The sequence below is a fragment of the Callospermophilus lateralis genome, chromosome 16, assembly GCF_048772815.1.
Source record: "Callospermophilus lateralis isolate mCalLat2 chromosome 16, mCalLat2.hap1, whole genome shotgun sequence".
Lineage (NCBI taxonomy): Eukaryota > Metazoa > Chordata > Mammalia > Rodentia > Sciuridae > Callospermophilus > Callospermophilus lateralis.
This window is the reverse complement of record NC_135320.1, coordinates 43,673,493-43,686,945: the sequence shown is the minus strand read 5'-3', so window position 1 is coordinate 43,686,945 and position 13,453 is coordinate 43,673,493. Positions and strand designations below refer to the sequence as shown.

The window sequence follows — 13,453 nt, the reverse complement described above, 5'->3', positions numbered from 1 at the left end:
TCTTTCCATAATGAGAATATGGAAATTCACTTATTTATTTAGCTTTTACAAAAGATGTAGCATTTCACATGCATCCAGTAGCTGAATTTCTGGGGTCACAAAACAGCCTGAGGAGCATTTTAGTTAAGTCTGTATAAAACAAACAGAGCAATGTGGCATGCAATGACATGTTATGGTTTTGAATATGGGGCTAAATGACTGCAAATATCATCTCAGAAGATCTTGTTAATTTGAATTAAATAATTAATATTTAAAATATTTAGACATACTCACCCAACAGACAGGAAAGGCTCCTTTGATTCAAGTCTATGAAAAAAATATATGAAAAATTTATTTTAATATAACAATTTGCTATACACTCAAAATTGCTTTTACACAAATCTGACTCATTGGATGGAAATACATGGTTTAGAAGTAGAAAATGCTGTAAATAATATATTAAAATTTAATCTGAACTAATTCAAATTCTGGCTGGATAATACATAGGCGAAGTAAAATGAGAGAGCCTTGGAATGGGTAACATTTGAATAGTAGATTAAAATGAAAATAGTGTTAGTCTAATTCCAGTGTGTACTCTCTGTATCTTATTTTCTTTATTCGTGATAATTTGTGGAACTTTCAATATAACTATTTGAAGTTGTAATAGCGAAAAAATGTATAATGTTTTCGGCTACACATTGGCTGAATAATTGATTTTGAGGGTAAATACTCTATGATGAAGAGAGAAGCAGCATGTCATATGTGGTCATTTAGTGGCAGTAGCTTTCTTTGGGTGGGGGATGTGGTAGTGTTGGGTTATAGATTAGGGTTCTTCTTCCTAAGAACTGGGTATTCTCGCTACCTCATAACATATCAAAAGTGAAGTCTAATCCTGAAGGTTCTGGATAGTTGTGACATCTTGAGAAAGCTACTTAAAAAAAAAAAAACACTACAGATTATTTTTCCTCATCATAAAATGGGCTAGAATTGCTTCCAGCTAATAACTGGTATTTTTTAAAAAGTGAAATAAGTCTCGAGAAGATCCATTTGTACATATTTTCAAATTAATAATTAAGGAGACCACTTAGTTGGCATATATTGGTCATGTTATTTTCATTGTGGGTTTCTTAATGTACAATTATGGTTAAATGTAGACAAATTCTGAAGACATTTTAAATACATGCTGGTTTCAGGTTTTAAAATATTTAAAAATATATGAATGGTTATAAGGAAATGGCAAGAAATTTAGTTCTGTAGCATTACTGCAAATCAACTGACTATTTTACATAGTAAAATGGACAATTAAAGTGACTGTCTTAGAATTAGTGTAAATCACTATTTTGTTTTTACTTCATTCTGTATTTGGAAAAATACAGCTTATTAGAATTATGCCTTGGTGCACTATGGGAAGAGGTGGCCTGAGTTTCTTCCGCATGCCATCTTGCTTTGGGTGAACAATCATAGCAGCAGGGGAACTTTTATAGGGAGCCAGTACCCTAGCAATCCCCCTGCAGAGCTGCAGGTGGGGGAGAAGATAAAAACAACAGTTGGTGCAAATAGTTTAGAGGCGCATATTTATGTAACCTTTTCCTTTTGTAGACTCCAATGTTATTGACATCTCTACCTTCACGTAAATGAATTCCCACAATGTGTTATTTTTCTTATTTGTATTATAGATAAGCCAAAAGCAGTAGGGAGAAAAAGTTGAAGATAAGTAATAAAAATATTTAGCTGCACTTGCTTTACAAAACATGGCAAGTGCCAAGTGATCTAAGGAAAATGACATGACAGAAATTAAAGGGATTCTATATAAGGACTAAGAAGACTGTTTACTTATTTGAACTATCACGATAATATCACTTCTCCCTCATTTTTGGTCTTATAACCCTTGAATAGAAGATAACATGTGAACACTAATGGAATTCCTTTTCTCTGGACTTGTCAATCATTTCAGCCCATCATTTTTCAGATTTAGGGTATGTGTGTGATTTGTTTGTGTGAAATGATACCGTTGAGCCACCCACCCCATATATTTAAGAACTATATTATACAAATTCCTTTTGGGTATCATAAACAACTGGAATAAAAGTGAGGCCTATTACATTTTGTCTTTGCTCTGAAATTGTCCAAATGTTGTGTTCAGAGAGTATTTGAAATAGTAATTATTGATGAACTTTTCTTTTTTTCTGAAGGACTCAGACATGTTGCTGTGGATGGGAACATAGAGGGACACATGTCCCTCTGATCCCAGTGATTCCTATGGCTACTTTAGCTAGCTAATTAGCAGATCCTTCTCTACTGTTTCATTTACCATTTTGATTGTCTCCTTCCAAATGTTTAATAGCATCAGAAGAGAACTCAGTTTTCAAAATAATGTTGGATTGAGAGTTTGATTGATTCTGTAAACCAGGGGTTTGCAAACTTTGTCCTACTGATCAAATCCTACACACCATCTTCTTTTACAAATCACAAATTAAGAATGGTTTTTATATTTTTTAAAGAGGTTGGAAAATATCAAAGGAATAATATTTTGTGGCATGTGAGAGTTATATGAGATTCAAATCTTAGTATCCCCAGTAAAACTCATTGGACTCATTGTAATGCAGCCATTCCATGTCATATAAATATTGCTTAAGGATTCTTTTGTGCTACAGAAGTAAGTTGAGGAGTTAGTTAGTTGTGACCAAGACTTTATGTTCACAATCCTAAAATATTTGCTATATGTCTGTTACAGAAAAAGTGTGCTAACACATGTCATATAATTATCTTATTGGAAGGAAATGGAAATAACTTCTCAAATTGAGGCAATTTTATTTTTAATGCCTATCAAGATTTCTCCCAGATTTAGCAATTCAGAATAATTTGAATTTCTTTCTACACCAACATTTCAGCCTCTGAACCTACTGACAGCTAAAATGCTATTGTAATGACACCACCTCTCTTGACAATTTCCACAACCACAGGAAAATGCCCACACATTTTCGTGCTTCACAAATGTGCCCACACCTTTTTTGCCACATTGTTCTTTTTCTTACTCAATGCTTTATTATAGAGAAATCATCTATTTATTTTGCAGATACATCTAGTTTAACTTTGTATTGGTGCCTTTGAATGTTCTATTTCCATACCAGAATACTGATTTCCTTTTCTTCCCTTTGCACAATCTAGTTATCTCCCAAGTTTCTCCTTTTAACTCCCTCTAACAGCTTCATCTTTAGGGACAATTCCATCTGAGCTTCTAATACTTACCTCCATCATTATGATATATTTTCAGGATAATAGTTTTGGATTGAGAAGTGAACTTAGAGTCTGAGTAAGACTGGTAAAATATATATTTTTGAATTCATTTATTTGTTATAATCAGTTATACATGATAGCAGAATGCTCTTTGATTCACTGTACACAAATGAAGCACAAGTTTGACTTCTCTGGTTGTACTCAAAGTAGGGTCACACTATTCGTGCAATCATACATGTACCTAGAGTAATGATGTCTGTCTCATTCCACTATCTTTCCTATCCCCAGACTTGTAAAAATATTAAACCTGTATCTCTGCTTAGATAAGAGACTCCCAATAGTTTTGTGTTCTGCCTGCTATAGGTCCAGTCAGGAGATGCTCCATAAACTGAGCAGAAATAAGGGATAATTGCTCATTAGTCACTCTAAGTCACAGAATATAATTCCTAGGTACCAAGAGCAGGAAATCTTGGAAGGGAACCACCACCAGCAACTACCACATGTCTCATCTTCAACATGAAGATACTGCAGAGCAAGTGACAACTGACCCAGGTTGGGTGATGCTTTGCTTTGTAACTGGTTGCTTAGTCATGATTCATTGCATTGAGTCAAGTTCCTTAGCTTTGATATGTTTCAGAGAACCTGACCAATCTCATCTTCCTCATGTAGCAAACAACCTAACTAACTCAAGGGGTTACTGCGAAGAATAAGGAGTTATGTATTTAGAGTATCTAGCACAGTTCCTGGAACAGAATAAACCCCAATGGACATTTGCCAAAGACAAATTCTTAATTTTAAATGCAGAAACTGTTTGAATGTATGAAAAGCTCATTTCAGTAATTTTAGTCTCTTAAACTGAAAAACAAAGCACAGGAAGAAAATGAGGAGATACATCTCTTTGGAGAAAATTGTTCATCAATTTAGTTTTAGAAACAGGTGATTATATTGCTATATGCCTAGAGAGAACTTTCCTAAGGTTGTTTTACAAGGTAATTGTTTTGTGAAGAAAGGGATTGATTTTATCTTTCTTAAGATTTACTTTTCACAGTGAATTTAATAATACTTCATTTAGGACCCACTAGAATTTAGGAGAAGAATAAGATAAACAAACCATAGCCTTCAGAAAAGTAAGAAATAGGAGAGACATAAAATAGAGCAAGAATGAAGATTGATACGTGGTACTAAAAGAATTATAACATTTCACACTTAACAAAAAATAAGCTGTATTTGCTAAAGGCCAGGTATTATTCAAAATGCTTTTGAAGTACTAATTTGTTTAAAGATAGCTATACCCTCTGAAGTAGTTCCCATTTACAGATGAAGAAACTGAGACCAAAAGATGATAAGTATTTGCCCAAAGTCACAAAGACACTGGCTGAGTTAGGATTTGAATTTAGGCCTTCTGGCTCCAAAGTTCATGCCTCATGCCTCCCATCCTGGGCTACATCTCAGATCCCTTTTGTGTGTGTGTGTATTTTTTGTTCACATGTGCCTTATGGCACTGTCATACTTTCTGTATTAATACTTCTGTGCTCCACTGGGATATTTCATCTGGTTTTAAATGTCATCTACATGATACCAAAAACAATTACAGATTCAATGCAATTGTTATTAAAATTCCAATGACATTCTTCATGGAAATAGAAAAAGCAGTCATGAAACCCATTTGGAAAAATAAGAAATCCTAAGTAGCCCCCCCCAAAAAAAAAATTCTTAGAAAAGTGAAGCAGGAAGCGTCACAATACCAGACCTTAATTATACTGCAGAGATATAGTACCAAAAACAGCATGAAGCCAGGCACAGTGTACACACCTGTAATCCCAGCACCTTGGGGGTTTGAAATAGGAGGATCTTGAGTTCAAAGCCAGCCTCAGCAATGGTGATAAGCAATTCAGTGAGACCTTGTTTCTAAATAAAATACAAAATAGGGCTGGGGATGTGGCTCAGTGGTCGAGTGCCTCTGAGTTCAGTATGGAGTATACCCCCTACTTCCCCCAAAAAACCCAGCATGGTATTGGCAGCAAAAACATGTAAGAAGACCAGTGGAACGGAATAGAAAACACAGGGACAAACCCACATATAAACAGGTATCTGGTACTAGACAGAGGTGCCATAAACATACAACAGAGGAAAGAAAGCCTCTTCAACAAATGGTGCTAGGAAAACTGAAAATCCATATGTAGTAGAAAGGAATTGAACCCCTATCTCTCATTCTGCACAAAATTCAAATCAAAGTGTATTAAGAACCTAGGTATTAGTCCAGAAACCCTACACATACTAGAAGAAAATGTAGGCCCATCAGTCCAACATATTGGCTTAGGAATTAACTTCCTTAATAAGACTCCTAAAGCTCAAGAAGTAAAATAAATAATCAATAAATGGGATGGGATCAAACTAAAATGCTTTTTCACAGAAAGGAAACAACCAAGGGTGCAAAGGCAGAGCCTACAGAATGGGAGAAAATCTTTACCACATGTGCCTCAGTGCATTAATCTCCAGGCTATATAAGAACCAGAAAGACTTAACACCAAAAAGCAAATAACCGAATCATTAGGTGGGTGAAGGAACTGAACAGACATTTCACAGAAGAAAAAATGCAATTTGTCAACAAATATATGAAAAAAATGTTCAATATCTCTAGAAATTAGAGAAATGCAAATTAAAACTACATCAAGATGCCATCTCACTACAATCAGAATGGCAATTATCAAGAATACAAGTAACAGTAAATGTTGACAATGATGTAGGGGAAAAGGTACATTCATACATTGCTGGTGGGACTGCAAACTGGTACAACCACTCTGGAAAGCTGTATGGAGATTCCTCAGAAAACTTGGAATGGAAACACCATTTGACCCAGTTATTCCATTCCTCAGTATATATCCAATTATTTAAAATCAGCATACTATATGAATGTTTATAGCAGCTCAATTCACAATAGCTAACGTATGGAACCAACCTAGATGCCCTTCAATAGATGAACGGATAAAGAAGATGTGGTATATACACACAATGGAGTATTACTCAGCCATAAAGCAGAATGACTTTATGAACTTTGTCATAAATGGATGGACCTGGAAAATATCATGCTAAGTGAAATAAGCCAATCTCCAAAAGCCACAGGTTGAATGTTTTCTGTGATATGTGGAAACTAACCCACAATAAAGGGAGAAGGGAAGAATAGAAGTTCATTAAATTGGACAATGGGGAATGGAGGGAGGGAGTGAGATAGGAAAATGAAAGACAGTGAAATGATCCTGACATAATTTTCATATGTGCATATATGAAAATATCACAGTGAATCCAACCATCATGTACATCCACAAGAATGCGGCTGGGATCCTAACTAGATAAGATATATTCCATGCTTATATAATTATATAAAAATGGATTCTGCTGTCGTGTATAACTAAAAAGAATCAATTAACAAATTTTTAAGTATGTCATCTACATGCTCTGTGGAATCCCAAACTTATGTTTCTTGCATTGTTTTATTTATGACATGAAGTGACAGCTGCCTATCAAACATCTGTAATGCATAAGTGCCTCTAAATCAACATGTCTCAAACCAAATTCATGTTCTTCCCTCTTCCTTCTGTTCTTCCTTGTTTTACCATAACTGAGAATGTTGGTCATTCAAATGATCAAATTAGAAAGGCTACAGTCCTCTCTACCAATGCTCTTCCTCGGTTTGTTTTTTCTGTTGGTAAAACGCTTATTCCCTCTATACCTCTCAGTTCTTTATATCACAGTTCAAATAATCAACAACGTTTATATGAGGTGTTAAAAAACCATCATTTCCTTTTTCAACATTTCTTTGGAATAGCCATATCTACTAATAGAAATATCATTCTATAATACGAGTGTGGTTATGTAATGTCATTACAAATTTCTGAGTACTTTTAGGAGGTCTTCTCTTATAAGGCACAATGGATTGATTGGGAGTGCCTCATAATTATTCTCATAGCACCTTGTGACACTTAATCACAGTGTATTAAGATTGCCTATGTAATTTCCATGCTCCTCGCTAAGACTGCATACTCCTCAAGGCGTGGACCACTGTATTTATTGCCAATTATAGAGTAAAATCATGCCTTCTTCAGTGAAGAATCTCATCGAATTTTGTTGCATGAACATTCTCCTTTGCCACTACTTCCATTCCTTGTAGACAGGGTGAAGTTAAATCCCTGAAAATAACTAGAAGTCCACTCACAATCTGATTCTAGCATAACTTCCCAGTCTTTGGCTACTTCATTCTACTGGTTTCCTGCTTCTGCTGGGCTGGGCAGAAAGCTCACAGGATGGCATTTTACTTTCTCACACCCCTGTGCTTTGGTGTACACTGTGTTTTTACAGAAATGATGTCATAGATTTTTGAAAGGCTAGTGCTTTGTCATGAATCCAAAGCACCTTATGAGGTTGTTGCCCTTTTACTGTTTACTGATATCGAATCGATTTGTTTTAGCAATGGTAGCCCAGGCCCTAACCCACATGAACGATGTGCCAAATGGCTTAAGGATACAGGTTCAAAAATCAGATTGCCTGATTTTAATCCAACTCTGATTGTATAGCTTTGGAGAGAAGTAAAGCTCAATGATCTCATATGCAAAACCAAGGTAATAGTAATCCTAACTCATAGGACTGTTAGAAGAAATAAATAATAAACAAATGCACACATTAGACAACTAAACAAATAAATAAGTGGATAGAATAAGTATTAGCATCACTAGTCTTACTATGCAAAAAAATCCCTGAGTTCTCAAATCTTTGATTTTGAATTCACAGCCAGTGAACAGAAAGAGAGTCTAGGTTGCAGAATAGACTGGTGTAAGAGTTATATATCAGTGAACCATGTTGAGACATATTGGAAATTCTATTCAGCATAGCAAGTTGGGCCTAAAACAGAGATGTATGGATTGGAAACAGATTCGGGAGTCATTGAGGCAGCATTGCTATGTGAGATCACAGGAGAGAATGAGGGCACCCTGAGAGAGTGTAGAAGGAGAAGACTTGAGGAAAGACTGTTTAGGGTCAACATCTGGTCCCTAGGTGTGCAGATGCAAGATCGAGAGGGGCAGGAGACCTGTTTGGTCAGTTGTATTAGCCAGTAACTAGTAGAGCCCAGCACACTACATATGTCTCCCAAATGCTGGCTGAGCAATCCTGTGCCTTGATCTGTGTCACCAGCTTTCGACCTGTCCCATAGGATGGGTGTGAACAAAGAAGAGAAGATTTCTCTCTGGATGTAGCTCATGTGTGCTTAAGTTAAGCCATAAAAAGCAGGAATCCAGGAGGCCTAACATTCTCAGACAGAGCAAAATTGATTTATGAACCAAAGCTAGTGTCAAAATCTAGTGATGTTTGATGAGTTAATCTTTCAGTAGGGAACAGGGAACATCTTTTTCTAGTGAATACCTTTTTTCCTAGAAAATAATTGATTTTCATATGTATTTCAAGAAGTATGCTAAAGGCAGACATGACTGTAAATATTTTATGTATCAGTGAAAACCACGACTAATTCCTGTGTGTCCCTCTTATATGAACTCTGAGAGACTAATAATTATTATAGAAACCAGAGCTTATGCTGTACCAGGGACTGTGAAAAGTCCCCTAACATACACAATTTTGACCATAGGACAAAAAACAAACAAACAAACAAACAAAAAAACCCTGAAGTTCAGAAAGACTAAGTAATTTGCTCAAAGTCACACAGCAAAGTGATGGAGTGAGTCTGAATTCAATCAATCAGAGGCCTGACTGCAAAGTCTATACTCTTAGAAACTGCTGTATACTATAAGAAAGGGAAAAGAACTCACTACGTGTTCCACTGGTTGGACCTATAGTGTCTATCTGGCCCCTCTAGGGGATGGTGGCCCAGGTCATCGTGAGTTACTCCTTAGCTGATTACCTATTACTTATGGAATAATTTGACATGCTATTCCATAATTAACATAATGTAGTTCTTGAGGATTATAGGAATCTTATTTTGCTACTTAAAATTTAGTCTACATCTCATCTCTAACCAGTAATCTAACATATTCACATGACAATTTTGTCATTCCAAAGTCTGATTTAGATAGGAGTTTCTTCAAGGTAAGTGATTAAATGTGAGCAAAAGATGATGACTGATCAAAAATAAACACTTGTAAAGTGACTCTTAGATGTTTTCCTCATGGAATCCTTTGCATACTGAACTATTGCACAATTCTATCAGTATTCTTTTTTTTAAAAAATATATTTTTATTTTATTTATTTTTTATATGTGATGCTGAGGATCGAACCCAGGGCCTCACACATGTTAGGTGAGCACTTTACTGCTGAGTCACAACTCCAGCCACTCTATCAGTATTCTTTAAAAATCATTTATTGCCAAAAATTTTTTAAAAGACAGACTTTGTGTTCATCAGTAACTGCAGATGCACTAAGTGAGATCTGCTGAAAGTACGAATCTGTCTAGTGGTACTTATTCTCTTAATTATTCTCTCTTCTTCTGAAAAGAAACAGAAGAACCCCAGGTATCTGCTGGCTGTCCAGGATAGGATGCCTGGGAGATATACCCTTGGGGTTCCTATGGACAGCAAGAGACTTCTTCCTCCCTCCCTCCCTTGCTTCCTTCTCTTTCTCTCTTTCTTTCTCCCTTTCTCTCTCTTCCTTCCTTCTTTCTCTTTTTCTTCCTTCCTCTCTTCCTTTCCTTTTCCTTCTTTCTTTCTTTTTGTATGGGGGATTGAACCCAGGGGCACTTAACCACTAAAACACATCCCCAGCCCTTTTTTGTGTATTATTGAGAGACAAGGTCTCACCTAGTTGCTTAGGTCCTCACTAAGTTGCTGAGGCTGACTTTGAACTTGATATCCTCCTGCCTCAGCTTTCTGAGCTGCTGGGATAGCAAGAGACTTCTTAGAAAAAAAGAAATTTCCTTGATGAATGGCTTGGAGAGAAATATGGGTCAACACAGTTGCCAGCTTCCTCGCCTTCATCTGCTCAAGAAGCTTGCCAGTGGCATCTTTGATTGACTAAATATCCAAGACATGGCTGTACACTCAGGGGCATCCAGCAGACACTTGTGCCAACTGCATCCCTCTTTCACTGTGGCTGTCTAGGAAGGTGACAGGCTCATAAGGACCAGCCTTTGGAGATGTCCTATCAGCAACATCAATACGTTTGTGGCAAATCGGTGCTCTCAGTGAGACCATGATATAGAATAGTCTGAGGTGGCTGAGAGTGGGAACAACACTTTCTGAAGAGCTTGCATTCTCTAAAGTTGAGAGGTCCAATGCGTATTCATTAGCATGTCAACTCTGACTAATTGATGGTAACCACAACGTGTTGACAAGAATTCTAAAACCTCCTCTGTCCTCAGGGTGTGGGAGGGCTGTAATTAACCTACATCTGCCAAAGCAAGAGGAAGAGAAAGGAAAAGAATGGTGTCTAACATGTATTTACAAGCTTTTGGCTAATAGAAGGCACAGGAATTTGCTCAAGGCTACGAAAGCAAGGAAGAGGTATTAAGTTCACAGTAGAACTTCAATTTTTAGACCTTATGTCAATGTGTGCAAATAATAATGTATATTTAATTCCTCAGATGTGATAGTGGGTATTTTGAATTTGGAGGATTACTTTAATAATTTTAACATACTTAGTCCTTAGGACCTTCCTGTGAAGTTGATATCATCATCAATTCTACTTTATGAATAAAACAATTAAGGCAGAAAGGATTAACTCAATTTCCTATGATCTGAAAGCTAGAAAGGCATTGAATAGAATTGCTCAAGCAGTCCAAGTAAGACCTTGAGTTTTAATTTCGTTCTGCATTGGTACTATCTCCTGTATTTATTTGTTTGCCATTAGAAGAACACCAAGTTCTCCTTCATTGCTGAGGAAAACCAAGATCCTTCACTTCTGTGGTGGGATTTTTCTTAGAATGGATTCAATTTCTTTGGAATAAAAAGCAGCTTTATCCTTTATTTCCTGTGATACTATTTTCAAGGTCTTTCATGCCCAATTGAAATCTCTGCTTAGGGCTATAATCAGGCCCCTTGGTAAGTTTCATTTGCAGTCACCACCATCTGCGCCACTAACTCCAGGGACAGATTAATGGATGGCTATGGTATCAACCAAGAATCTCAGTGCAGCTTTGACACTCACAGTCATGACTTTTGCCTCAGTGGAAATTGGGGCTGCAGGGCTCATCTCCCTTGGACAGGCTGTAATGTTCTTTCATATCTCTACTGAGGGGGATTGGACAGCAGCAAGAAGAATGGAGGCGGAGGATAAAGAAGAACCTTGTGGCAAGAAAGATCATTAGCCAATGGCAGATTCTCCTGGGAGACCTGAAACTCTTTTCTCTGAAGCTCTGGGGGCATCAATGAGGCAATGGCAGTAGATATTTGATCACGGCAGAATATGGGGTCGCAGTCCTTCTCCTGTGTGATTCTAGAATTAACTTCACTGTCTCACACATTGGAAGGGAATACACACAACTCTTCAGATATTTCTATTATATTCAGAAAAATGACTTTCTGAAAAGAAATACTTCCAAACTCAATTATTTTCATGCAGGAATATTTGCTCATCTCAGTTTCAAACTTATGTTGTGAAAGGAAGTAAATTTAAGAAAAACTAGCAAGTGGCTGCTTGGCTGTCTCTTTCTACTGTCTTTTTAAGTTGCTTGCTAATGGCTGTTAAATCCCATGGAGAAACTGTGCATCTGTCAAGAGTGCAGTCTGAGGAAGCAGGTAATCAGTCACAGAGTTATCCGGTTGCAGATCTCAATCCTCAGCTCCGCTCTTTGCAGAATTCTGATGCCATTTATCTTTTTTTTTTCCTCTACTTTAAAATGAAGATATCAGAGTCAATATGATCTTGTGCAGTCATCTGATTACCAGTCATAATAAGTTGTACAGAGTGTGAATGGTGCTAAATGACATAATATATGTACTCTCAGACTGCAGGAATTCGGGAGAGCAGCTGACTTTTGTCCTCCTTTCGCCTCTTCCTCCTCCAATTTCATTTACTTTATTCACCTAGAACCTCACACTCACACCCCTGCAGGTCCCAGGTTCAAACTCACCCTCTCCCATTCCATCTCTTAGTAAAGCACTTGAAACTCATTCAGACCAGGTTGTGGCTAATGTCTGATACAGGATTGGGGAAACAGTAACTCATTTTTGCATGTATTTTGCTAAACTGTGTTTCTGCCCTCTTCCCATTGACATACTTGTCTGATGGGTTGATCTGTCTGGGTAACCTAAACCCTGCACTGACCCACCCTTCCATTTCCAGTTCTCCAAAGACATTAAATCCTGACAATTTAAGAATTTAATGATCTTAACTAGCACATGCTGATAAAATTATGTGATACCAGTCATTTACCAGCATTACTCAATATCACCTACCCTTGGATTATGCTGGAAGCGCCTTCTAATTGGTAAAGGTGTATTTTGGCTTCACATTAGAGTCCTTCTCACCTGAAGCTGTAGCTATCTTGTAGGCATCGGGGTCTAAATCCCATCGTCTTTTGGGCTGCTTCCTAAGTTAACCATAAAGAATGAAGGCCATGATAGATACAAGATCTTGTTGTTCTCTTTAGCTCTAATAGTCTCCACATTGCTGAGTCCAAAGGAGAATGATAAGCTAAAATAAACTTTAAAGAGGATTTAATTCACTTGATTCTCATTGAACATATTTTCCTCACTGGATTTCATACCTGTCAAACTACCTCACTAGCTGCTTTTTCCCAATCACATTTTCTGGGACCTGGCTTCAAATATTAAGAGTATTTCAGAGTTCAATTTCTGGAGTTCTCTTTTCTTTTCTTTTTTTTTTTTTTTTTCTTTATGTCATCACTGTATTTCCTTAATTATAGTTTGGCATACCAAGAATTTGAGGTGAGCTAGTAAGTCATGCATTCTTAAAATGAAAAGAAAAACCTGTTAGGTTCACAATTACTGAATTCTTAAGTCCACTAACTTAGAAAAATTATATGTATTAGATGCAACAGAACTTTAATTAAGTTTACAGATTTTTAATACTGTAAAATTACAAGAACTAATTTTTTCTAGAAAATTCAGGAATATTAATATGCGCCAGTAACAAATTTCTTAGTATAAAGTGACTACTAAAATATAAATTAACGTGAAATCTTATTAGTTCAATATTTTGTTTACTAGTTTTGGAAATATTTCATATTATCATTATCAAATTTAAGTAAGTTATGATTTTCCTCTTCCATATTTCT

The 13,453-nt window shown here is 36.6% G+C and overlaps 1 protein-coding gene across 1 annotated transcript in view; it reads right to left on the bottom strand.

Annotated features, from left to right (window-relative positions):
• The window catches only part of Ralyl (RALY RNA binding protein like), a 322,124-nt gene that overhangs the window by 72,803 nt on the left and 235,868 nt on the right, over positions 1–13,453 (bottom strand). The window contains exon 3 of the mRNA XM_076835768.1: positions 274–306. Within this exon, the coding sequence (XP_076691883.1) occupies positions 274–306 (33 nt within the window). The remainder of the gene's footprint in view (positions 1–273; positions 307–13,453) is intronic.